Raw genomic sequence first — 25,023 nt, 5'->3', positions numbered from 1 at the left:
TGGTAGTAGGTATATCCATACTTACACAAATTTTTGACTATTTATTCTGTGTTTTTGACATTACCAATATATTTTGAAACAAATTTAATGTCATCGCTATCGTACCTACCTAATTGTTTTTATTTTCATTTATTTTATAATAATTACTGAATAAAGCTTAATAAGCCACTAGGCTTAGGAAAATAAAAACAATTAGGTAGGTACGATAGCGATGACATACAGAGTGACTTAAAATAGGAGACATTAAATAAAATTAAACTAAAAAAAAACCGTATTAAATTGTTGCCATGTTTAAGCATTTTACATTCTACGAACCCGAAATTCCGATGTGCAATATTTATCGCCGAGTACTGTAACCGTATTAAAAAATAATAATTTTGCTACTTCTTAAAAATAAAAGAATGTTTCCTTTAAGTAACATGAGCTAACTCAAGATTTTAGAGTACCTACTTTCCCTCCAGAGCCCATAATTTTATCCACAGTGTTTATTAAATATTTTACTTTAACCTACATTTTTGTAAACGGGTGAGGTAGGTGTGTTGGGTAAGATTAAAAGTGTTTTTTCACGAGGAGCTCGCCTGTAATGCTTCGATATACGGGCGATTTTTCGTCTTATCCCTCCAAAAAAAAAAACCCTTAAAATCTTACCCCAACTCACTTAATGCTACCGCTTAAGCGATTCTACTAAAAGTTCTGACAAAGTTGGATCAAGTAATGAAATATTTACGATTCGTAATTCGCTAAAGTAGGTACCTATCTTTCAAAGAAGTTTACCTCCTTCGTCTGAAGCTTTCCTCTTTAATTGTATTTATAGATAGGTGGAAACCGGTCTGTTTTGAAAAAAGTCGTCGACATCTCTTCTAAATACCTAAAACTGGTATGGATGTGTTCCTCGTGATCTCTAGAATACGAATTGACCGGTTTTAGTTTATGGAGGGGGGGACGGGTCGAAAAAAAGGGGGGCAAAGATGGCGGCCGACCATCATTGATATTTGTTCACATCTTGAGTCCTATGGGACCGATCGGTTCGTGTGAGGTGTTGTTTGAAAGAGTATTAAACGTGCTATTATTGCTTCATAATAACCGTAATCATAACTGTAGTCGTTTACAAAATATTTTAAAATACTTGATTTTTTACCGTGCATGGATGGCATAAGTTCTGATTAAATATGCGTCTAACTTAATAAATTATAACTATACCGCAATTATTTTATTGCAAAATATACGAGACATTTCATTAGCTTACCAAAAACATAAGTTTTATTGGTGTATGATATTATATAACCAAGTAATAACGAATTTTGTTAAGCATGGGTCACTACGCACAGTCACGTAAATGGCGGGCGAACGACGTCAACTTTTCATTATTTATCGGGTTCTAATTTATTGATCAATTGGTGATAGGCACCATTTGAAAGGTTATTAAACGTACTATAATTGATTTCGAATAACTATAGTCATAACTTTAGTAATTTACAAAATATTTTGAAATATATGATTTTTTTACCGTGCATGGATAGCATAAATACTGATAAAATATGCGTCTAACTCAATACATTATAACTTTACTCCAATAATATTCATACAAAATGACGTAACATTTTATTAGCTTTCCAAAACTATAAGTTTTATTGGTATATGATATTATATTACCAAGTAATTACGAATTTTGTTCAGCATGGGTCACTAATCGCTGTCACGTAAATGGCGGGTGACCGGCGTCAACTTTTCATTATTTCTCGGGTTCTATTTTATTGATCAGTTGGTGATAGCTACTATTTGAAAGAATATTAAACGTACTATAATTAGTTTCTAATAACTGTAGTCATAACTTTAGTCATTTTCAAAATAATTGAAAACATATGATTTGTTATCGTGCATGCACATGAGTACTGCTAAAATATGCTTCTAGCTCAATCAATTATAACTTTACCGCTATTAATGTACTACAAAATATACGAGCCATTTCATAAGCTTCCCAGAACCATAAGTTTTATTGGTGTATGGTATTATATTACCAAGTAATAATGAATTTTGTTCAACATGGGTCACTGCGCACCGTCATAACTATAAATCCCAGCAAACAATTGGGCGACACTTAGCACCTATTTTCTTGCCTAAAGACATTTTAGCCTGGCTCTAGAATAGCCACATATTTAGTCTTAGTTTACAGTTTACAGGCTCTGGTGACATAAAAGTTTTTAAAAGGTTCATCTAAAGATTTAAGATCTACAGTAGCTGTTTTGGGCGCTATAATGTATGTTAAGCTGCTAGTGTTATAGCTTGTAGCTCAAAGTGAATTGAACAACCTTAACATATATATGAGAAATAATCTGCAATTTGCACTTAAAGTTCTAAACGTGCGATAAAGTCGTCTACTTATAGCTTTTTATATCGCAATCGCTACTTAACTCTCTTGTATGACTTACAGTCGAACAGAGAAGTTATGAGTCACTATTATAGATCTAAGATCATGTACCTAGTTACAGACGAGCGTAATTTAAAAACCGTAGTACTCTCTAATCTCATAACTGTCAATAGAGTCATACTTATAAGCTAAAACTACAATGCCAAACGCCAACGAATCAATAAATAGGTACCAAAAACTATAAATTAGACCGCAAAATAAAATAGTAAATAAATATAGATATTTTACTCAATATTAACCTAATGTTACTATTACTATACTTAAAACCGGAATACACGGATACTTATTGTTCACTGTTTCCAAAATTAATTGTGGTAGACCATAAATAAAAATATATTGCATTGAAATAAATTTGCAAAGAATCAGAGGCCCTTTAAAATTTTGTTTTAATAATACATATATGTACCTAGCTATTGACAGTATAATTTATTTCGCCAAAATAAATCCGTAGATAAGGCCGGCATCAGTGCACTAAAATAATTACTTGTTTTTATTTACTCGCCATTAGATTTTACTTCAAGTTATCAGATTGTAAGCTTACAAAAATGCAACGAAAGTAGATAGTGGCAAAGAAAAATAATGTGCAATTACCTTCTTGAATGCCTATTACAAATATTGACCATAAATGCTAATTACCATCTAAAGCTGAAACTATCACCTATGTAGACCTACGCTGCTACTCAAATAGTTGGTAGTCACTTATTTTGCATCCGAGCGTGCGGCGACAAATATCCCTTTTAAGCGCCACAAGCCTCAGATCTCAAGGTGATTTTAAATTATTAATTATTAATTACGGAGTGGGTTTAAACCAATATCAGCGGTCGAAAGAAACGTGTAGACGTGAGTCAAATAACAACATAGATATTAAGTACTTTATATGCAGTATATGCACTGGTCTTGCAATTGTTTATACGACAACGGTTTCACTCACTTGAATTTTTAGTCGCTATTGGCGACATGTTTCGGGCCCGTCGGGGGTCCTTCCTCAGGCTCGAGTGCTCGCGGCGGCTGCAACTCGTGCACTGATCGCGCCGCTCGCCTCGTCGCTCGTTGCGCGCGCGCTGACAGAGCGGGGGCGGGGGGCGCGGTGCACTCCGCAGCCGGAGTTGTCAGGTCAAGGTCTGGTAGGGCGGCTGCATCGACTGGCATCAAGCACACTGCACTCACTATGTCCACGCGATCGTCACAACGCACATCCCGCCTAATACCAGGAATTATAGGCTTCCATGCAGGTGGCAACATCCAGCCTCCGTCTCGATTGAAATTAGGTCGGCGTCCAATTTCAATCGCCTCGCGAATCTTACGCGGCACAAAACATTTCTCCCGTACTAGTAATCTCGCTCTATCGAATCGAATGAAATGGGACGCGCCTGTATCGTACGCGTGCTCTGCCACCGCTGAATTCCTGGTATCCATGTTCTTTACGCTGCGTATGTGTTCCGACAACCTCGTGGAGACATTCCTTCCAGTCTCACCCACGTACGCCCTACCACAGTCACAAGGTATCTCGTATACCCCCGGGTTCCCCAGCGGGTCCTTGTCCTTTGGAGAGCGCAGCATCTGTCTGACCTTGGTATGGGGACGGAAGATTGTCCTAATGCTAAACCTCCGGCGTAATAGGCGTCCAATTCTATCCGTTACCCCCTTAATGAAAGGCAAGAAGACAGGTGCTCTGTCGACCGTTTGTGCTCGCCGTGATGTACCCATACTTGCCGCTCGCTGACTCTGTCTCCAATTGTACCCATTCCTTTCTAATACTTGCCTTACATGCTGCAGCTCACCTTGCACGTACTGCGGGTCACAGAGCCGTAAAGCCCTATTGATGAGCGCGCGTGGAACGGAAGACAAGTGTGCGGGGTGATGGTGTGAGTCAGCTTGCAGGTACCGATCAGTGTGTGTAGACTTACGATACACTTTATGAGTCAACCGGCCATGCTCGTCCCGCTGCACCAAGACATCCAGAAAAGGGAGTGCCCCATTGCACTCCTTCTCAATGGTGAACTTAATCTTGGCATGCCGCTCGTTCAGGTGGACGAGTAACGGGTCCAGATCGTTGTGTGATACAACAGCAAACACGTCGTCCACATATCGCCACCACAGTCTGGGTTTATGCGGGCAGCTCTCCAAAGCTCTCTGCTCAAACTCCTCCATAAAAATATTGGCCACCACTGGTGCTATAGGAGAACCCATTGCCACCCCTTCTATTTGCAGATAGTGTTCACCCCGCCACACAAAATATCCACTAGTGAGACAAAACTCGATTAATCCCATGTACTCGGTAAGTGGGCCGCCGCGGCTGGCCATCCGTCTTATAATCTCTATCGTTTCCATTACCGGCACATTCGTGAACAAGGAGGCTACATCGAAACTCACCATCAACTCATCCTCCTGCAACGTAACGTCATCAAGTAGCTGCACAAAATGTGTAGAGTCTCGTACGAAACTGGACGTGTTACCCGTTAGAGGTTGCAAGAGGCCCGATAAGAAGCGGGACGCCTTGTACGTGGGTGAATCTATCTGACTCACAATGGGTCTCAGGGGCCAGTCACTTTTATGAATTTTGGGTAGCCCATAAATCTTTGGGGTGGTGGGGTTTAATTGACGCAGCGTTCTAGACTGATCCTTGGCCGATATCGCTCCAAGTAACCTGTTGAGCCTCGATGAAACCGAAACCGTTGTCGTATAAACAATTTAAAATATGTCTCACGAAAGTTTAATATCGATGGTCTTGCAATCATGAAAGCTACGAACTGAACGATGTTATGAACCTAGAACTGGGCTTTTGACAAAACATACTTAAGTTACCTGTGATAAAAGGCAAAACAAACAAACCATCATTTATATCGATATTTCATAACAGAACCTCACATTTTGGATACTTACATTATAAAATGTACTGTCAAACAATAATAGAATGCTGCTCAGCTGGTCTACCAGGCGCTCGCCGCGCCGTGTGTTTGCTTGCTTGCTTGGCGAAATTGGTCCTGGCATACCTACATATATGTTTATAGTTGTACGGTAACTAAACAATATTTTTTGGAAAGTTAATAAATATTTAGTTGATTTATTCTAAAAATACTATTCACGCTATATTTACTACATCATCTCTTTCTCAAATTATTTCAGTCACTAAGCAAACCTCTTAGGTAAAAATTAAACATTTTCTTTAATATTTTTAAAATGGCTAATTTTGGGCCTCAGAATTGAAATAATCGAGTATTCACAGAAAATTGAATATGCTTGCACATGGTATCCACCAAGTATCAGAAAAATAGAACCGGAAATATAATGAAAACTCAACGATGGCCGGGCTCCATTTACGTAACGGTGCACAGTACCCATGCTGAACAAAATTCATGATTACTTAGTTATACAATATTATACAGCAATAAAACTTATATTTTTGGATAGCTCATAAAATTTCCCGTATATTTTGAAAACATTTATTGCGGTAATGTTATAATCTATTGAGTTAGAAGTATGTTTTGCTAGTACTTATGTCCATGCACGGTTAAAATCATATATTTTCAATTATTTTGTAAATGACTACAGTTATGACTATGGTTATTAGAAACCAATTATAGTACGTTTAATATTCTTTCTAATAGTATCCATCACCAATTTATCAGTAAAATAGAACCTAAGAAATAATGAACAGTTGAGGTCGATCGCCCGCCATTTACGTGATGGTGCGTAGTGACCCATGCTGAACAAAATTCATTATTACTTGGTTATATAATATCATATACCAATAAAACTTATGTTTTTGGAAAGCTAATGAAATTTCTCGTATATTTTGTAATAACATTAATTGCGGTAAAGTTATAATTTATTGAGTTAGACGCATGTTTTGTCAGTACTTATGCCATCTATGTACGGTAAAAAATCATATATTTTAAATTATTTTGTAAACGACTACAGTTAAGACTACGGTTATTATGAACCAATAATAGCACGTTTAATACTCTTTCAAACGACACCTCACATGAACCGATCGGTCCCATAGGACTCAAGATGTGAACAAATATCAATGATGGTCGGCCGCCATCTTTGCCCCCCTTTTTTTCGACCCGTCCCCCTCTCCATAAACTAAAACCGGTCAATTCGTATTCTAGAGACCACGAGGAACACATCCATACCAGTTTTATTATTTTATTTAGAAGAGATGTCGACGAAAATCGTGAAGGAGAGGACTTTCGTTTAAAATTCCTACACACTATTAGCCAGTATAGCGTCTTTAAATGTGGTCTAAATGATTTTAAATTAGGGCTCGCGGTCGTGTCCGAGTTTTGTGTACACGTGTTCGGTACCCGTTTCCGAATTACACGTACACGGTTTTCTGACCCGGTCTGCACGTGTAGTCGGGTACACGTGTAATTAAGATCCGTGTATCCGGGTACCCGTGTACCCGTGTTTTTTATTTTTTATTTTTATTATGAATGGGCTTACTCATGGCCACAGACTAGCCGAGGCGTAGACGTGGCCTACGATGGAGCGAGCTTGCCCAGAAGGTGCCTGTTCACTCTTGATTTGAAGGTTGCCGGGTTATAAGAACACGGAAATATAGACGCCGGCAGGGAATTCCATTCCTTGGCAGTTCGCATAAGGAAAGTAGAAGCAAAGCGCTTCGTGCGAATTGGTGGAATATCTACCATGTAAGGATGGAAACCGGCCGTGCGTCTAAAAGTCCGATGGTAGAATGGGGACGGTGGTATAAGCTCGTGTAGCTCTTGGGCACACTCCCCGAAGTGCAGCCTGTAGAATACCGACAGGCTGGCGACTTTCCGCCGATGGGCCAAAGACTGAAGCTTAGCCGTTAGCTTCTTGTCGCCAATCATCCTCCTGGCTCTGCGCTCCACTGAGTCCAAAGCGGCGAGTTGGTATTTAGCTGAGCCATCCCACAGGTGGCTGCAATACTCCATACACGACCGGACCGGACGTGTACGCGGCGAAACGGACCTTAAATACACGCGGGCCTAACCTGTCCTTGGCGTGTAGCGGAGATTGAAGTAATGTATAAAGTTTTAAATAAAACAAAGGTTCAGGTTCAGGAGCTCCGATTGTTTAGCAGTTTTATTTTATCGGATGTTCAATGTGATTGATATGTCTTGTACCAATTTAATTGATTTTCACCTCAGCAGCTCGAACAAGGGTACTTTTCTACTTAATAAAACCGGGCAAGTGCGAGTCGGACTCGCGCACGAAGGGTTCCGTACCATAATACAAAAAAGGCAAAAAAACGGTCACCCATCCAAGTACTGACCCCGCCCGACGTTGCTTAACTTCGGTCAAAAATCACGTTTGTTGTATGGGAGCCCCACTTAAATCTTAATTTTATTCTGTTTTTTGTATTTGTTATAGCGGCAACGGTTCGTGATATACAGCCTGGTGACAGACGGATGGACGGACGGACGGACGGACAGCAGAGTCTTAATAATAGGGTCCGGTTTTATCCTTTGGGTACGGAACCCTAAAAACAGCGAGCAAAATTCGATTTTGCTAAAGGAAAATATAACATATTCCGTTCATTGTAGTTTCAGTAAGCATAACTATCTACTTTTTTATTAGATAATCATTTAAGTTTACTTTAATTATTAAAAAACTACATCAATGAAGAAAATTAAATACCTATCAATGAGGTCAACGGTTACTAAGATATTGTTAATTTTAATCTTATGATTACTAAAACAAAGTGCACTTACCTACCTATTATTGACATCACCATACAATCCAGTAAAACTGCAAAGTAGGTAATGAATCTTCCTAACCTCCCACATATTCAATCGTATGTCTTCATAGCACCAATCTCCGCTACACGAGAGTGAAGGGTCGAACCGGCGGGTAAATAAGATCCGTTATTTCGTGTATCCGTGTATCCGTGTACCCGTGTACACGGGTACCCGTGTAAACGTTTCCGAATCCGGGCGGGTTCGTGTAGTTCGGGTTCTTAAGCCCGGTGGGCTTAAGAACACGTGTACCCGTGTCAGCGTGTAACACGTGTATCGGGAGCTCTATTTTAAATGGACTCTTCCATTCTACGCTGGTATAACAAAACAATGGTATCTATTGTGTTCTTTGCTAACAAAATAATCCTTTTCATAACAAATTTGACGTGCTATTTATTTATTTATTTAGTTAGACTGTGATATATTTTCCTTATTATATACAATATATATACAGTGGTACAACTAAACGAAATTAATAACTAGCTTAAATCTAAACTAGGCCCCTGAGGCATTGTACCTTATTAATTATTATATTAGACTTCTACTTTAACGGGAAAAGGCAGCCAATTTTAATATATCTCTGTTCTCTGTGACTGACATACACCTCTCGAACCTCCATATCTCCGATATTTTGAAATCCAAAAACTGAATCGACAAAATTATCCATGTCTATAAATATTTATCGAAAGTACTCACCAAATTTCTCGAGAATCGGTTCATAAATGCACAGACAAATGCGACATGCATGTACCTAAGAGAAGAACAGCCACATATGTCTACGAAAGGATTTCTGCCCAAAACTAAAACAGAGTACTTCGCTCGCTCTTGGTGAGTTGCGTGGTCTAGTGCGACTTCACACTTGAAATAACGTTTGATACAATGAAGAGTCGCGCGCGGCAGTCTGATTGTGAGATGAATCTGATAAATGACAAAAGCATCTACATCTACACGTAAAATTTAATGAAGGTTTTTACTGTTATTAGGATCATTTGTAGTTGTAAAGAGAGAAAGTTAAAATAGGTTTATAAAGTAATACAAAGACTATGTTAGTCCACACAATACATTTAGATAAAGTTGTAAATGTTGTTAAGAACGGTGAACATTTATCTCAATTCTGCGCTAAGAGAGACAGTTCTATCAAGTTCGCTAGTAGCGCCCCAGTAGAGGGAAGTTACGTTCGTTATTAGAGCACTTTTCTGCTACTCCACAACCACCATCGGAAACTCATTTAATTACAAGGTGTTGTTTATTTATTCAGCGACTTATTAAGTCAGAACTCAATAGTTATGGCTACGTTTGTTAAAAATAAGCCAGTGCTCACTGATTTCATAAGTCTTGAGCAGACACTCCACTGTTAAACTTAACGGAAACTTCCGTATCAAGCAAATAATATACTTTGCTGCTAGAGAAAACTTGTAAATTAGCTTACCTACTGCGCGAATATGTTACGCGTATTCAAGTTTGCCATTCACAATTGAATATCAAAGTCTTTATTTCTATAACGCTTACATTCTGTTTTGGTTTCTGGCTATACAAACAAAAACTTGCTAATATTTTATGTCCAAAGAGACTACGTTTAAAGGTTGACTCATGTTAGACCGGGCCGTGTCCGGGCCGGAGCTTCCGGCGCATCGTTTTCTATGGAAAGCATCACGTGATCGCCTGTCATGTCATAGAAAAGTAAGCTCCGGAAGCTCCGGTTCGGACACGGCCCGGTCTAACGTGAGTCATCCTTAATAATAATTCTATACCTACACACTGATTGTTGATTTTATTATTGAATAATCGGGTCATACACATTTTGTTTTTGCAAACTCGTTTGCGTCTTTCCTGACATTAGACATTACAAAGTTAAGGGAATCTAAAGCTAATTTTTACGCGGCACTATTATAGGTAGGATAAATTTTTTCAGTACTCAAGTAAGAAAAACGGGATATTTATGTACCAGAGTTGTAAATTTTTCTTGTATTGTCCACAGAAGTGACCTTTTTCTAAAATGTATTTGATCCAATCCGTAACTCAGACCCAGTTATTTCCGTCCATCTACAGAAAGCGAGCCGGCACTAACAAGCAGGTTTCGTGTTACTTTCTATAACAGACAACTAGAATACAAAAGAAATCCAATACGGGAATAAAATGTCGTCGCTTTGAACTTTGATTGTCTTGTGTAGGTGGTGGTGAATAAAATAAAATAAAATAAGTACTGTCCATACGGGTATGTACGTATGTACTTGTAATTTTTGTGTACGAGTGATGTACCTACAGTCTGACAGTTAATATTAGTTGGTAAGTTACTTAGTGCCTACTTGTTTGCGCTTGTATATCGTGAAATTCCTAGGCATATCGTGAAACGTGAAAATCTTTGACCCATTCTCTGAGACGACGGAGCTCCGCTACGCGGGGCACCTATTTCTGGGCAGTTTGCCCTTCAGGCATATGAAGCAACCTAACGAACCTATCCTACCTATAATATATTGGTTTAATGTGACTATCGTCAAAACATTACACAGGAACACGATCTGCCTGATCTTACGATCGGCCGCCGACATATCCATTGAATGCCCATAATATGATGTATTCATGTCATGTCATGAGCATGAGTTGCCCCAATTGGCTTGTAATTTAAAAGGGAACGGAACAAGTGATGAATGAATGGTACTTGTTCACAGAAGGTAACATTATGGAGGACACTAAAAAATCGAAATTCAATATTGCATTGATTAACACGACACGCTGTTGAGCGCGATGCATCAGTTCCTGAAATAATTTTCTCGCGTACATAACTTCAAGTTCGATTAGGTATATTAATCTCTAATGGCTAACGTAAATAAATATGAGTCGTATAATATTTACCTAACACAGATAGGTATGCAATAGTTTTGGCAGCGATATACGAGACCTCGCTCAAGTCGAAAATATTCAGCCTTCTTAAAAGATAAGTAGGCCGTTTCCACTTCGGAAAGTTTGGGGCTCCTAAAGGAATCATGTTCTATGTATGCTTCGACGTTAAGTCCCCTCGGCTGAGACGAGTGCTGAATATATTTACCGTATATGTTAGTAGTTTACTTACATAATAATACTTATACATATAGAGTATGTAAACTATGTAAAAACTGTGGTCACACTGAGCAACTTTTACTATGGCACTGACCCCGAAATTGCGAAAAAAATTTTGGTTATTTCATACATTTTGCTGGTCTAGTATTGAAATTTTCAAGAGCATTTAGTAACTGGAGATATCATCGCTGTCATTTTTTTTACGAAACAGTCTGCCGATTTTTGCGGGGAGGGAACTTCAAATGTATTGCTATTTCTACATGATTTGTACGTAACGTACAAATAGCCATGTCAGTCCATACTCGTACAAAAGTTTGCACAATTGTGCAAGTTTTTCGGCAGAGGGGTAAGCTCTTAATAGCCAATCCAGTTATGAAATACTCTAAGGTTAAATGTGAAAAGTTCATTGATTGTGATTTTTAACAAGCAGAAACGTCTGCGAACGATGCTATTAAGCCAAGACAGTAATTTTTCCACTTTTAAATTTATTCATTGATTGTGATCTGATTTTCCTAAATTGTGTAAATACATTATGTATTCTGTAATTTGATGTGTACAGTGATTTGGTTTCGACTGTAATGCTGTATATTATGTTTTCAAAAAAAAAAAAAAATGATTTGGAATTGTTTTTATTTGGTAAACTATTTGTGTCTGACACGTGTATTTAATTCTCGTTTATAGATTTTTAGCGTTTTGTTATTAAAGTGAAATTCATCTAATGGAAGAACACTACGATAATGCCATGGAAATGATATTCAGCGGGTTTATCAAACTGGATTGGATAGCAGAGTGTAAAACCGTTAAAAGCATACTTCGATTGAGAATCCATTTTTTATCCCTTTATCCAGTCTGATGATATTTGTCGACTTATGACCACATAAATAATGAAAAACTAAAAAAATATACGTGCATATGTAACTAACGGTGAACAAAAATGTTGAAAAACTATAAATAACATGGTCTTTGATCCTCATTTATAGGATTTGGGTGAATCGGCTTGTTAATACAATCAGGAAAGTTATCGAGACCTAGGTACTACATCTTAGTGTTTAAGTGTTATTAAAAGAAACCATTTTAATAATCTTTTTTCTTTTATTAAAAATACAAACACAATAATTCGAAATATATCCACAAGTAAAACCATCAACTCTTGTCAATTGCTCTCTCGTAAGTTAAATGCCTGCAGTCATCCAAATGGATTTGGCTGGATGACGGAATTCTTTCACGCTCTTTGTTACAATGTCATTTTAATTTATAAATACAAACAGAGAAAAGCACAGTCAGCGGCAGAAGTAGAAAGGCGAGGTATTCAAAGTGGTCTGAACAAAACTTATTGTTATGATAATTAGAACGGGTAAAGATACTAAAGATGTATCAAACACCTCGCCTGCTCAGCTACTTCAGCTGCTCCACATTGGCTCTACAACTAAAATCTACTTGACTTACCCCTTGTAAGAGAAAATTATAATAGGGGTCCACATTGAACGAGATGCCTCGCGAGGAAATTCCGGCGTGAAATAGTTCGGTCTTATTTTTATTATTCGTTCTGCATATCCTTGATCAGGCCGAACTGCTTCTCGTGGCAATTTCCTCGTGAATCGGCTAATTATTTATGGAAGTTACATAATTGTACTTCTACTAATATGTGGTAAATACATTGAAATATAATATATATTACACAATATCTATACCAGTTATGAAGTTAATAGGAAACAACAGAAATTTCTATTGCGTTTCGTATAAAATTATATTCATATAAAAAAAGAGATTAGCAAAAAATACATAAGCAATGTTTTATTTTAGGGATTGATAACAAATGCAAAATCTATATAGGTAATATTGAAGAATAACCATAACGGGCCATAATTAGACTCAGGTATTAAGGATGACTCACGTTAGACCGGGCCGTGTCCGGGCTGGAGCTTCCGGCGCATCGTTTTCTATGAAAAGCATCACGTGACCGCCTGTTATGTCATAAGCGCCGGCCCGGACACAGCTCGGTTTAAAATGAGACGTCCTTTAGACTTTAATACAAAGTGTAGGTACCAGTTTTCACTGTTTTACCAGTGTTCTAAGCCAATATTCTAAAATCTAAAACATAAACTCTAAAAACAACATAATCAATCAACAAATTCAACGACATAAAATTGGATTGACACAATAAAAGTCAACACATAACGAAATAACTTTTCTGACGTACGCTGCAATTGTAAGCGGCGCGGCGGTCAGCGTGTAACACAAACAGGTCAATATACATAAATTCAATATCTGGTTATTTTCGTTAATACCTTGCTTTGCTTTGCCTTGGTTGGTGCTTTGTTATTCAAGGTTAGGTAATAATAATCGTTTTTTGGTTACAATATGCTTGGTTGACGCTGCCTCTCCTACAGCGGGTACAAAAGTGTAAAGGGGCCTCCTGATCACCAGTCCGCTGGACGATATCGGCCTGTCAGTTAAACGCAAAAAGTTAGAGTTTCGAACAACTGACAGGCTGATATCGTCATATCGTCCGGTAAACTGGTAATCTGTGGGTCCCTTAATTATCTACATGTTAAGTAATATTTATACATATTATTAACAATTAGGCCCGACCAACGAATACGTCGGGATATGACGTTTTTGCCATATATTTTGCGAAGGAAACGGTGGTAATTCACTTCTTTCAAGACTGGTGTTGCCGGTCTCTATAATAGTAAAATATGGTAAAAGGTGTAATTTACCCTTATACATTAGGTTTTAGCACAAAGAAGTTTGAAAACTAGCCTTCTGTGCATCTGCGACGCGACTAAGTGCTCTAAAACGTGCTAGAAAGTATTTTATGACGCCGTCATATTAAGTGTGATAGTGTTATTAGCTTTCGTTGTTGCTTTGAATATATTTCACGAGCAAAAGGTGAAGCAAAATTAAAATTCAACGCTTAAGTGCAAAATTCAACGAAACATATGCCGCTGACACGGTTGATCGAGAGCTAATTATAAAAGCAAAATCGAACGTCGGCCGTAGCTTGCAGTTCGCAATTAATCATCGGAATTCAGAAACCTGGCATAAAAACACCAGAAACGAGTACTCTATAGAAATAAACAAAAAAGGTATAGTAAAATATGTTCTGCCATAGTCACAAGGCGTGAGCTAGGCAACAGGCAAGTTGGAAAAGGAAGCAATCATATTACAGCGTCGAGCTTTCGCAGTGAAATACCGACCAACTTATTAAACAGAAATTACTTCGCCACTGTAATAGATATTCATAGCTGGAAGTATCCATTACTTACGGAAAATGAACTTTAATGTTAACTTAACAATGTTAGGCTGTGGGAAGTAACTGCTTGTGTGTTTGTAGACTCTACAGTGTATATTGTTTCCAAGAATATCTAAGTAATAGTAAAATTCTGGATGTATGTTTTCAGATGAGTAGGGACTAAAATTAACTTTCAAGCATTGTTTTCGTATATATAATATTTCTAAATAATTTGACATACAAATATGTATCGATTTTAGGATCTAAGTAATCATTAGCAGAAATTAACGTTTATCCAAGAAGAAATAACGTTAGGCGATGTAAATGTACAGTCAGCAGCAGAAGTTGCTAAACGGGCGAGATGTTCAAAATGATCTTGACGCGACTTTATTGTTAAGAGAATAAGAGTGTGTCAAGGTAATTTTGAACACCTTAGCCGCCTAGCAACTTCTGCTGCTGACTGTACGACTACTTTTTCTGACCATAAAATTATTAAAGACCTCCGTAATTAGAAGCTGTCAGCTACAGTCAGTCCGAGATTTGTTATCTGATATATTTAACGAGGGTATTTTATACTAATGATTTACTGAAAAAGATTAGACTGTGGGCCTGTGTAATAATTTAGCTAAACGATTTGATCTAAAACATTTCGACTTAATCGGTAATACACTAGTTTACATTTTACCTTTAACAAGTAAGAAAAAGTGAAAGTTAGTACTGTATTGAAACGGAAATTTCAAGTTGAATAGAAAACTCGTTTCAGTTCGTGTTGGAGTTCCGCGAACGTGTTTAAGTGGATAGTAGATGCTGGTTAAATGACCAACGAAGTTGCTCCAACTTTGTAGCTTATGCAAGACCGAGCCGAGCGTTGTATGGCCTCATTTTGGACGAGCAACTTCACCTAAACTTAATTAGCAGCGCTGATGGATTTCATATTAATTTCCTTATTCGGTTATTTGCATCTTGTGTAGACACAACGGCGTTGTAATTTTGAGATAGAAATTTGGTTCACAAAGGAAATTTTATAATTTCGCTCGTTCGAAGATAATGTGGTACATTACACAGATATCAGAATACAATAGAGACGGTTTGAGCATGTTCCTTTCTCTTAAATAAAGCGTGGCGAAAGGTCAACCAACGTTATTCATGGAGCTGTCATTTATGTTGGTACAATAGTGAATTATGCTATGTTGTAATACCTTATTTATGTTGTTGTAGATGGTCACATTTTACACTTTTTTAAGGTGGCGACAGCGTACATCTTGTATTCAGATGCAGGTAATGAATATTTAATAGGATGGTAAGAAAAATACCGCAATGAGAAATGCGAAGCAGCTCGAAAGCAACTGTCCTAGCTTAGTCGGTGTAGAGCCCTTCGTACAGGGAGCGCGGGAGGTGCTCGGCCAGGAGTGACTTGAGCTTTTCGCGCGGAGACACGGGGGTGTAGCGGGCCAGCGGGAAGGTGCGCGTCACGCCGTCGCTCAGGGCGCGGGTCACCGCCGTCAAGTCAGCATCCTGGAAATAATATCCAAATTTAATCGAAATAATTTTAACGACCGGTCTGAGCTGGGTTCAAATCCCGGTAAGGGCATTTTTTTGTGGAGTGAGCACAGATATTTGTTCCTGAGTCATGGATGTTTCCTATATATCGGTGGGTACCTAGACATATATCGCTGTCTAGGTACCCACAACACAAGCCTACTTGAGCTTACCGTGGGATTTAGAGTGTCCCTATAATATTTATTTTAAACTAACAAACATGCAGATGCAGAGGTAACTAACCATGACTTGGTGTGCCTACGAAACCCGGTAGTTCCAAAAAACACACGCAGCTAGAAAACTTTGACACCTACAACTTCTTGTTAGATTTTCCGCGTACCTAATGCCACTCTCGAAACTTCAGGAAAAATAATAATGAATAAATGAAGGTGTATGCAATGAAGTCCCGTCTTAGTTTAATACATAATGTCTTTAAATTAAAGTTGTGTGAGTATTTATAAATCAATATACCCAACCAGAACTACCCTATGTAAAACCACATAGAATCATCATTACCTATATGCATCCTATATGATTAAAAACGGAAAATACCCAAAAAAAGCATACCTACTCGGCAAAACTCTAATCCACATAAATGTATTCCCTCAAATATAGCGCATTGAATAAAAGATGTCACAAGATTACACCAACTTTGATGTAGTTTCACAGTTCATAATATTATCACAGTGTTAAAAACATATACTTACAGCGGTTTATAGTTCGTTTTTTTAGCATTAGAAAGAACTTGAAAGAAGGTTAGCGATCTTGACATGTCTTTTAATTGAAAAAGCTTTTTGAAAATCAGTAACTATTACTTATGAAAGCAGAAGAATATAAATGATCGTATTAGAATCAAAATTGTTACATTTTACGGTAACTTATTTTTAAAATGTGTTTTTCAATTAAAAGACACATTAAGATTGTTTTTATTTCTAATGCTAAAAAAACGAACTATAACAAAGACCTGCAATGTTGAGTTAGGACCCAAATTTTCAAGTTACAGCTTGAAAATTCAAAGGTTCAAAGGAACAATGTTATTTTATTGCTTTTCTTTGGAAGGGTACGAGTAATAGTAAGCGAGTGTACGCTTAATAAGTATAAGTCCGATTAGAAATAGAAAACTACATAAAAGTAAAAAGCACGCAAAACGACGAAATTCTTTCTACCTGGTACAACCCCGATAATAATGGTCTGAAAGCTCTCTAAAGAATATCTATAAATACTTATCTTGCACGCCTTAACGAGCTCTGTCTAGACGGAGTTCACCCCTGACTATAGGTAGGGATTATTTCACACACAAGTGTGTAGACTATAATAACTTAAGTAGTAGACTATTATTATTACAATCGGTTTCGATTTCGATGTTGGATAAAATGTTATTTTAAAATTTAGTCGGTGTGTACAACCGTTTTTTATGTAGGTAGGTTTATTATTTGTATTGAACCGGAACATAAATAAGTTCATCGATGAAGAAGGAAAGTATAGCTTTTAATATAAATAGGTACCTATATATTTTTTAACTAAAACAACAGAGTGTCATCAAAAACGAATAGAATTTTTCAATGTATGAAAGATAACTGTTTACTGTGGCATTGTCTTATTCAAGTCAAGACGTCGTGTTCCATATTGCAGGAATATAAAACTCTCCTAGTATTCCTGAAGAGGGTGAAACAGACAAACTTGGCAAGGTCGCTTTTGACTGAACTGCCTCTGAGCTTTGAAATTGGATCATTGATGTTTATGCGAGACGAGACTGAAAAGTGTGAGAGAAAAGTTCGTTAGATATTACAAAGGAATTATAATAATAAATAATTAATATGAGCTTGAGCCCTGCCCCGCCTGCCGGCGGCACCGTAGGTTAGATTTTTTATAATGTGTTTATATATTTTTTGTGTTTTTATATTGTATTTTTTTACTCACATTGTAAAATCCTAATCTAAGACCCAAGTTAAATAAAGATTATATAGTAATTAACATTGGGTTTTTATTTTATAGGTAAGTTTCTTTTATTATAGGTAAGTTGCTTTTATTTGTTTGTAGTTTGAGTTTATTTTATATTTAATATGTTACAATAAATTATTAACATGTCCTACATGACATTAAAGCTCTCCAAAGGGACTCTAGGTACGTGTTGGCTATATCCTATCAAAAAAACACCGGGAGTTAAGTAATTATAGGCCCGTGAAATCCATAATTGAGTTTCAATAATAAAGGTAATAGATATCCTTTATTGCACCAATAACAATAATTTGAAAAGATCGATCTTTAAGAGGCCGAATTTTTACCTACACATTTTAAAAGGCATAGTAATGTCAGCATCGTTCGTTTAAAATTAATATTATAAAATTATGATAGGTGTTAACACCTAGAGTAATTGTCTTAATTAATTTACATGTTTTACTTAAAGAAATTAAGTCGGGTATAATACGGTTAAAGATTCTGTATTTTCATAAGAATTACATTAATTAAACTGTGTTGAAACAATTTTACTCACAAGCGCCATTGAAATAATATGATACTTTTACTGCCTTTGATATTAATCTTCTGCTAAAACATCGTGTAAACAACTGAACATGTGTAAGCCTCCGACATGCTTTTTAATTAAACGCCCGTTATAAAATCCTCCATGTCAACAATGTACAATACGTCTGGTGGGGTCCCTTTGTTTGACATAAAGTTTTAAGTGATAATGTATTGTTTGTCATATTAATCATATTATCATTTGTTCTAATTCTGAAACCGTTAACTTTTCAGGATTTTCGTAAGATTATCCTATAAATAGGTTAACGGCTCGATTCGGAAAATGAATTAGATCTCTACTAGACCTCAGCAAGTTACGATATGGATAATTTAAAGATATTCGTAAGATAGATATGTCAAATTTGACGTTTCCGCGATTCTGGAGGTCCTCTTGAACGATTTCGACAAGTTATGACTTAGATATCCAAGTCACATCTAGTCGATATCTAATGTAAATCTAGTTGATCTCTATATCGTCTCTAGATCTTGTGATTATCTCGTTTCCCGAATACGCGTGTAGGTTTGTTTTATGGCAATCCTGAAAAGTAACGCGTTTCTGGAAAAACCAAAATATGACTAACGAAAATGCGGACAAACAATACATTATAACTTAAAACTTAATGTGAAACAATAGAGACCTAATACGTTTACATACAGTATTAGGTACATATTGAAACAATAGCCTAAATTTATTAATTGGGTTTACTTAACAACCTTATTTTTGGAACATAATTATAATTCAGTAGGCGTCGTTTGCGTCACTGAGAGGAGAAAAAAGTTCCGTTCCTCACACCTGCCTTCTCAATATGATAGCTACAAAATGTAATTTAGATATCATGCATTTCGCTCGTAACTGTCCGTACATGTATTGGAGGTTTAGGTGTATAATTTGTTTAGGTTTACCCGTGCGAAGCCAGGGCGGGTCGCTAGTAAAAATATGAAGAGCTCGGTGTTCCATCCGATGTCAATGCTATGCCATTGCCATTAGTATTTTTTTATCATAGCAGAACCTCTATGGTAGGTACATAATCTATTTAAATTATGAAAGTGCCTAAAAGGTAGGGCTTGTAGGTAGGTGATGAAACAGCCAATTTCATCGGCAAGTTCGCCGCTTCTCATAATTCCATTACCAAGCCTTTTACTGCAAAGTCACAAGACAACAACAGCTACGGCCTTGGTCTCCCGAAATACTTCAGGCTTTTCCAACGAATTGCAATTTGTTATTCAAAATTATGGAATGCCATTAGAACGCGCTTTTACTTTTGAAGTCATAAAATATTGTCATTTTGTGGGACACGATGTCATAATGCTACAAAGAATTTTCTGTACACACGGGATATGGGCATTGAATATGCTCCATAATAGCGTACCTAATAACTAATAACAAATATAGGTAGTGTAATAACAAACTATACAGGCAATGAATAGCTAATAGTAGTGCGTACAGAAATCTCACTTGCTAACAAAACCGATATTTGAGAAAGATTTACATTGTCCCGAGTGATGCGTTTTATTTCGCGCGCGTTAGGCTGTGCCTTCATCACTGCTCGGAGCAGTCGTGAGCCAAGCACATTGAGTGAAATACCACTATAGGGCGAAGGCGAATTTAGATTACTAAAATATTTTATGTGATATAACATAATTAAGATTTTTAAATGCGCTTCTGGGTTATTTTCACTTGAATTTGTAGGTCTAAACTATACTACAATACTCAGTAGCTAGCATCCACACATTACAATTTAATACTGCGCTACATGAAAACAGCCCCAGGGCTTTATTCCAGAATGATTGACGTTTGAGATTAAAAACTCAACTTTGTTAAAAAGAAATTAAAAAACCTAGGTCATGCGTCTCTTGCATGCTGTGTTTTTTACAAAAAAAAACCGGACACCGATTTCCCACCACCGGATTTCCGTACTTTTTTTGATATTTGTTGTTATCGCGGCAAGAGAAATTCATCAACTGTCTAGCTATCAGATACCCTAAAAATTAAATGAATTACTTGGCATATTGCTTTAATAAAATATAAAAAAAAATGGATAGGTTAAATCCAACTTTGTGCGTTTTCAAGAGCCTAAGTTAACATTTGCAATGTGGTACTAAATTGAAATCAAAAGAATGAAATTGAAGTTCAATGTATGCTAATTTCAGTAAACGGATTATTTAATTTCGTAAATTAACTCCAATCTAAATGACATCGTGCTAAATCAGCCCGACCTTTGTACGCCGGCTGGTATTCAGGATTAATATTAAGCAGTTTGAAATATGAGAGGTCATTCAGACACATCGTTAGCTGAGGAGCCAGTAATAATTTTGGTTAGTTATGATATATACAGTTCGCGGTTATAGGTTTTATGTTTTTTTGGAATATCATGTGTTCACCTAAATAAGAAAACCGTTTGCGGTATGTAAGGGATACGCGGTAAAGGTACAAATTTCAGTGTGATATGGGTCGATATAATCAGGAAGCTGCCAAAGACAGGCATCTTTATCAGGCGGTCCGTATGCCAAAAGTCCGGAGTTTTGTTCGAGAAAGCGCTGACATATAAAGATTAGATTAGAATCACATTGGCTTGTACTTTTGATTCCGGCTCATGAGCCGTTTATGTATTAAACTATGACACACTTAATAAAACCGGATAAGTTAGTGTTTTAAAATAATATACTTAATGTATCCGTCAGTTAAATTACTCGTATCAAAGAAAAAAATGTTTGTTCCGTTATCCTTTAAATAACTAACGATGTAGATAATATTATATTTGAAGAAAATGTATACGATACACATACCTACATCAAATACACATACATATCTTTAACTTGCTATTTTATGAAAAAACCTCTTAAAGTTCCACATGTCTTCAAGCCCTGCTATACTTTTTAGTACGAGCCCCAATTTCCGAACTTAAATGCGCAATTTGCAATTTTTTGTTTGATAGTCAAAAGAAAAAATACATGCCCGGTATTTTTTAAATGACTAATTATACTAGTATTTTTTCCAGGACTCTAGATCTAAATTTGTTCAGTCATGTATTATACTTACAGCGCTCTTGGTGTATTTCTCCAGGCTGCGGAGCGCGGTCTCGAAATAGTCCTCGCCGTAGGCACCTTTCTGCTCGTCGCTGAGCCGCTTCCACATATCCCGGGCTTGCTCCAGCAGTTTCTCCTCTGACAGCCAGGCGCTGCCCGTCGTATATTCCCCGGCGGCCACAATCACCTGTCAACGATGTTGGCTAATCAAAATATTTTCAATAAATGTTAATATCCAGAGAGGAAAATGAGGACCACGTTTGTTAAAAAGGCGCTTTCGCGTGGGTCCTCCACGTTCGTTCTAATATTACGAACGTAATGAAAATTGAAAATATTTTCACGCATGTTTGAGAAAAAATATTAAACATACTGCGTTGTCAGGGCGTGGCACAGGGCGTGGCTATAAATAGTACCTGACAGATACGAGTAGATATGAAATTGACGGCCTTGATATGACAAGATGATCCACGTGTTTTCCTGTTTTGAGCAGGCTCAGGATATTGGAATAAAAGGTTTTCATGTTAAGTAAAAAAGTGGCATAAAAGTATGCCTATCTTGTTCCCGGGGTACTTAACAATATTTAGCAATAGTTAAATTGAGTATTTGCTCACTTAACTTGATTTATGTATTAAAAATTGATTGTTCACTAATTTGTATTAAAAATAAGTGTTCAGTGAACAAAGTTTTGTACGGAACACTAAAAAACTATGTATAGCTACACTACAACTTTATAAAACAAAATCCTCCGCCGCGTAAGTTTGTTTGCATGTTCACAATAAAACGACTGAACGAATTTTCATGCGGTTATCAGTTATCAACACAGTGATTCTTAAGGAAGGTTTAGGTGTATATAATTTGTTAATACGTGCGAAGCCGGGTCGGGTCGGACACTATAGAGTGTCAGATAAATTTTACTTACAATTAGTACTTATATTTTTTTTTGAAATTGAAAATATTTATTTCAGATTTGCATCCATATTTGTTAGTATAACTTAGGAACTAATGTTAATTTTTACACCTAGTATATGTACATACATTAAACTATAACCTAATCTATTTTCTAAATTTAAGAAAGCCTATAACTTGGCGAATCCAATGCGCCAGTATAGGATTCTCAGGCCTTTCTGCAATGACATCCAGAATGCTATATGTTATTGTCACCGGGTGCATGAGCCACTGATTACTAGTTCGCTGGACGATATCAGGCTGTCAATGAAACACAACATTTTACAGCTTCGAAAAACTGACACGCTGATATCATCTATCTTTTAACTTTATACACAGCTGGAGTAAGTTCATAATGGGTACGTTGTTGTGCTTAACTATGAAAAACATTTACTTGTTTACGTACATTAAAACAAGTTAACTAACTAACTAACTATTTTGGCTCAGCGATCCAAAGAGAATCTTGACCTCCGAAACGAGAGCGTGCCACCTGTCCCGATCCTGCGCAACTTCCTGCCAGTTACTGACGCGAAGCCGAAGCAGATCCGCCGCCACACTGTCTTCCCAGCGATAACAAGTTAAAAATGCTAAAATATGTTAGCTCGTTTATTGATGACGTACGTACATTTTCACAAATTAAACCGAGATTGCTACTAATGTATTTAAATATTTAAAGTGTACCTTTGTAGTAATGTAGATGTTGATTACCCCCGACACCAGCTGCCCTGTTGTCTTGTGATTTACTTTAACCATTCCCGAGCTTCTAACCAATATCCAGACCAGGGATGTTGCGGATGCAGATTTTTTGACATCCGCGGATGCGGATGCGGATATTTAAAGCCTCACATCCGCGGATGCGGATACGGATGCGGATGTCAAGATTTGGTACTTAAAAAACGTCAAATATTACTTTTTTATCATTTTTTATTTAAACAATAACGAAACGTATAGTATTTGAGCAAGAATATAGGTGCTAATTTAAAACCAAAATATTACTTTGCTAATCCGCGTAAAAAGATAACGTGCTAGTCAATCAGTGCTAACCCGTTATACTTACTTGCGTATTTTTTGCATGCAATTAATGTTCCCACCCTCCCACCGCAAAAATAAATACGCAAATAAATATAACAAACCACCACCAAAAGAATAATACTCGACACGTGTTTCGCCTCTCTACGAGGCATCCTCAGGAGCTGTTGACGGTCTGACGTCCGGCAACGGAACCGTTCCCGGACGGGGCAAGTATAACGGGTTAGCACTGATTGACTAGCACGTTATCTTTTTACGCGGATTAGCAAAGTAATATTTTGGTTTTAATTAATATGGATTTCCGCAAAGTAACGCCTGATTCTATCCACTAAGAATATAGGTGCGTTTTATTCAATAAACAGTAACTTGGCTGACTTTTTGGGATCTAGACGATTTAGTTATATATAAATGACATTAATGACGAAATTACCTAGCACTTACGCCGCCAGCGCCGCCGATAATACGTTCCTTTTACCGACTTGGTCGACATCCGCATCGATTTTAGGCGGATGCGGATACAGATGCGGATGTTGAAAATAATGCGAATGTTCCGCGGATGCGGATGCGAATATTCGCAACATCCCTGATCCAGACACTGGCCCACGCCTCTAGGGACTTGTTAACTACCTTTGACATTTAATCAAGGGCAGCTTTATATAGACGTCTTTCAATTTAGGCAACTTTATTTACTTACGACGAAGTCACTTTGGCCCTTATATTCAGTACCATAAAATGTGATGTAGGTACTGCCTAACTTACACACGCAACTTCGTTTGCGTGAAAATAATATTAGATTACTATTCATTACAAGTATATTCTAGTCGGGTTGCTTGTTAAGTATAAGTTATAAGTAGGTATTGCTAGACCTTTTTCTGGCTAAAACGAGGTACTTATTACACAATGAAGTATTTATTTAAATGAACTTTATTGCACAAAAAAAACTTATCGTACAAAAGGCGGACTTAATGTATGTAGTTAGTTGGTGTGTAGCATATATGTAGTTTTTCTAATGTATCATTAGTTATTGTCGTGTCCCATTATTAGTTATTCAGTCAGTAAAAACTTGTTTATAATATATTTATGCATAAAAAATGTTTTGATCGAGACGTTATCTCCCTTTCCATCATACCAATACGTCGGAAAGGGCAAACGATTATTATCGGCTTGTCAACTTTAGTAAACGTTTACGAATAATGAGGCTCTAGGCTATCTTCATAAAATGTACTCCACTATTATGTAGCAGATAGCAGATAATCTACTTAATTGTGTTTGTAATACAAATACCTATTATGGGTCGACTGGGTTAGATACATATTTGGAGCAAATTCAATAGGTAATGTGATAAATAATAACAAAGGTATCCACTTCATTAACTTTATTGACGTTCTGGCTTTACGTTTCACTAAACAATGCCTCTAATTTGACCTAAATTGTTGAAATGCTATCTGAACATTCCTATTGAGTGCCGAACGTAACTGTATGTAGGTCATAATAGTTTTATATTATATGATTGTTTA

The 25,023-nt window shown here is 37.0% G+C and overlaps 2 protein-coding genes across 4 annotated transcripts in view; both read right to left on the bottom strand.

Moving 5' to 3' along the window:
* Positions 1-4,618, bottom strand: part of LOC134668337 (uncharacterized) — a 30,585-nt gene extending 25,967 nt beyond the window's left edge. Inside the window, exon 1 of the mRNA XM_063525817.1 lies at positions 4,210-4,618. Coding sequence (XP_063381887.1) covers positions 4,210-4,618 — 409 coding nt within the window. The remainder of the gene's footprint in view (positions 1-4,209) is intronic.
* An 11,089-nt stretch (positions 4,619-15,707) lies between these two features.
* The window catches only part of LOC134667962 (D-beta-hydroxybutyrate dehydrogenase, mitochondrial), a 75,517-nt gene continuing 66,201 nt past the window's right edge, over positions 15,708-25,023 (bottom strand). For all 3 annotated transcript variants that reach the window (XM_063525396.1, XM_063525398.1, XM_063525395.1), the window contains 2 exons: positions 21,546-21,719; positions 15,708-15,961 (listed from right to left, as the gene is read on the bottom strand). In XM_063525396.1, coding sequence (XP_063381466.1) covers positions 15,803-15,961; positions 21,546-21,719 — 333 coding nt within the window. In that variant the 3' untranslated portion in view covers positions 15,708-15,802. The remainder of the gene's footprint in view (positions 15,962-21,545; positions 21,720-25,023) is intronic.

This window comes from Cydia fagiglandana, chromosome 10 (assembly GCF_963556715.1).
Source record: "Cydia fagiglandana chromosome 10, ilCydFagi1.1, whole genome shotgun sequence".
Classification (NCBI taxonomy): domain Eukaryota; kingdom Metazoa; phylum Arthropoda; class Insecta; order Lepidoptera; family Tortricidae; genus Cydia; species Cydia fagiglandana.
Note: the sequence above shows the minus strand (reverse complement) of the source record. Positions and strands in the feature narration are given on the sequence as shown.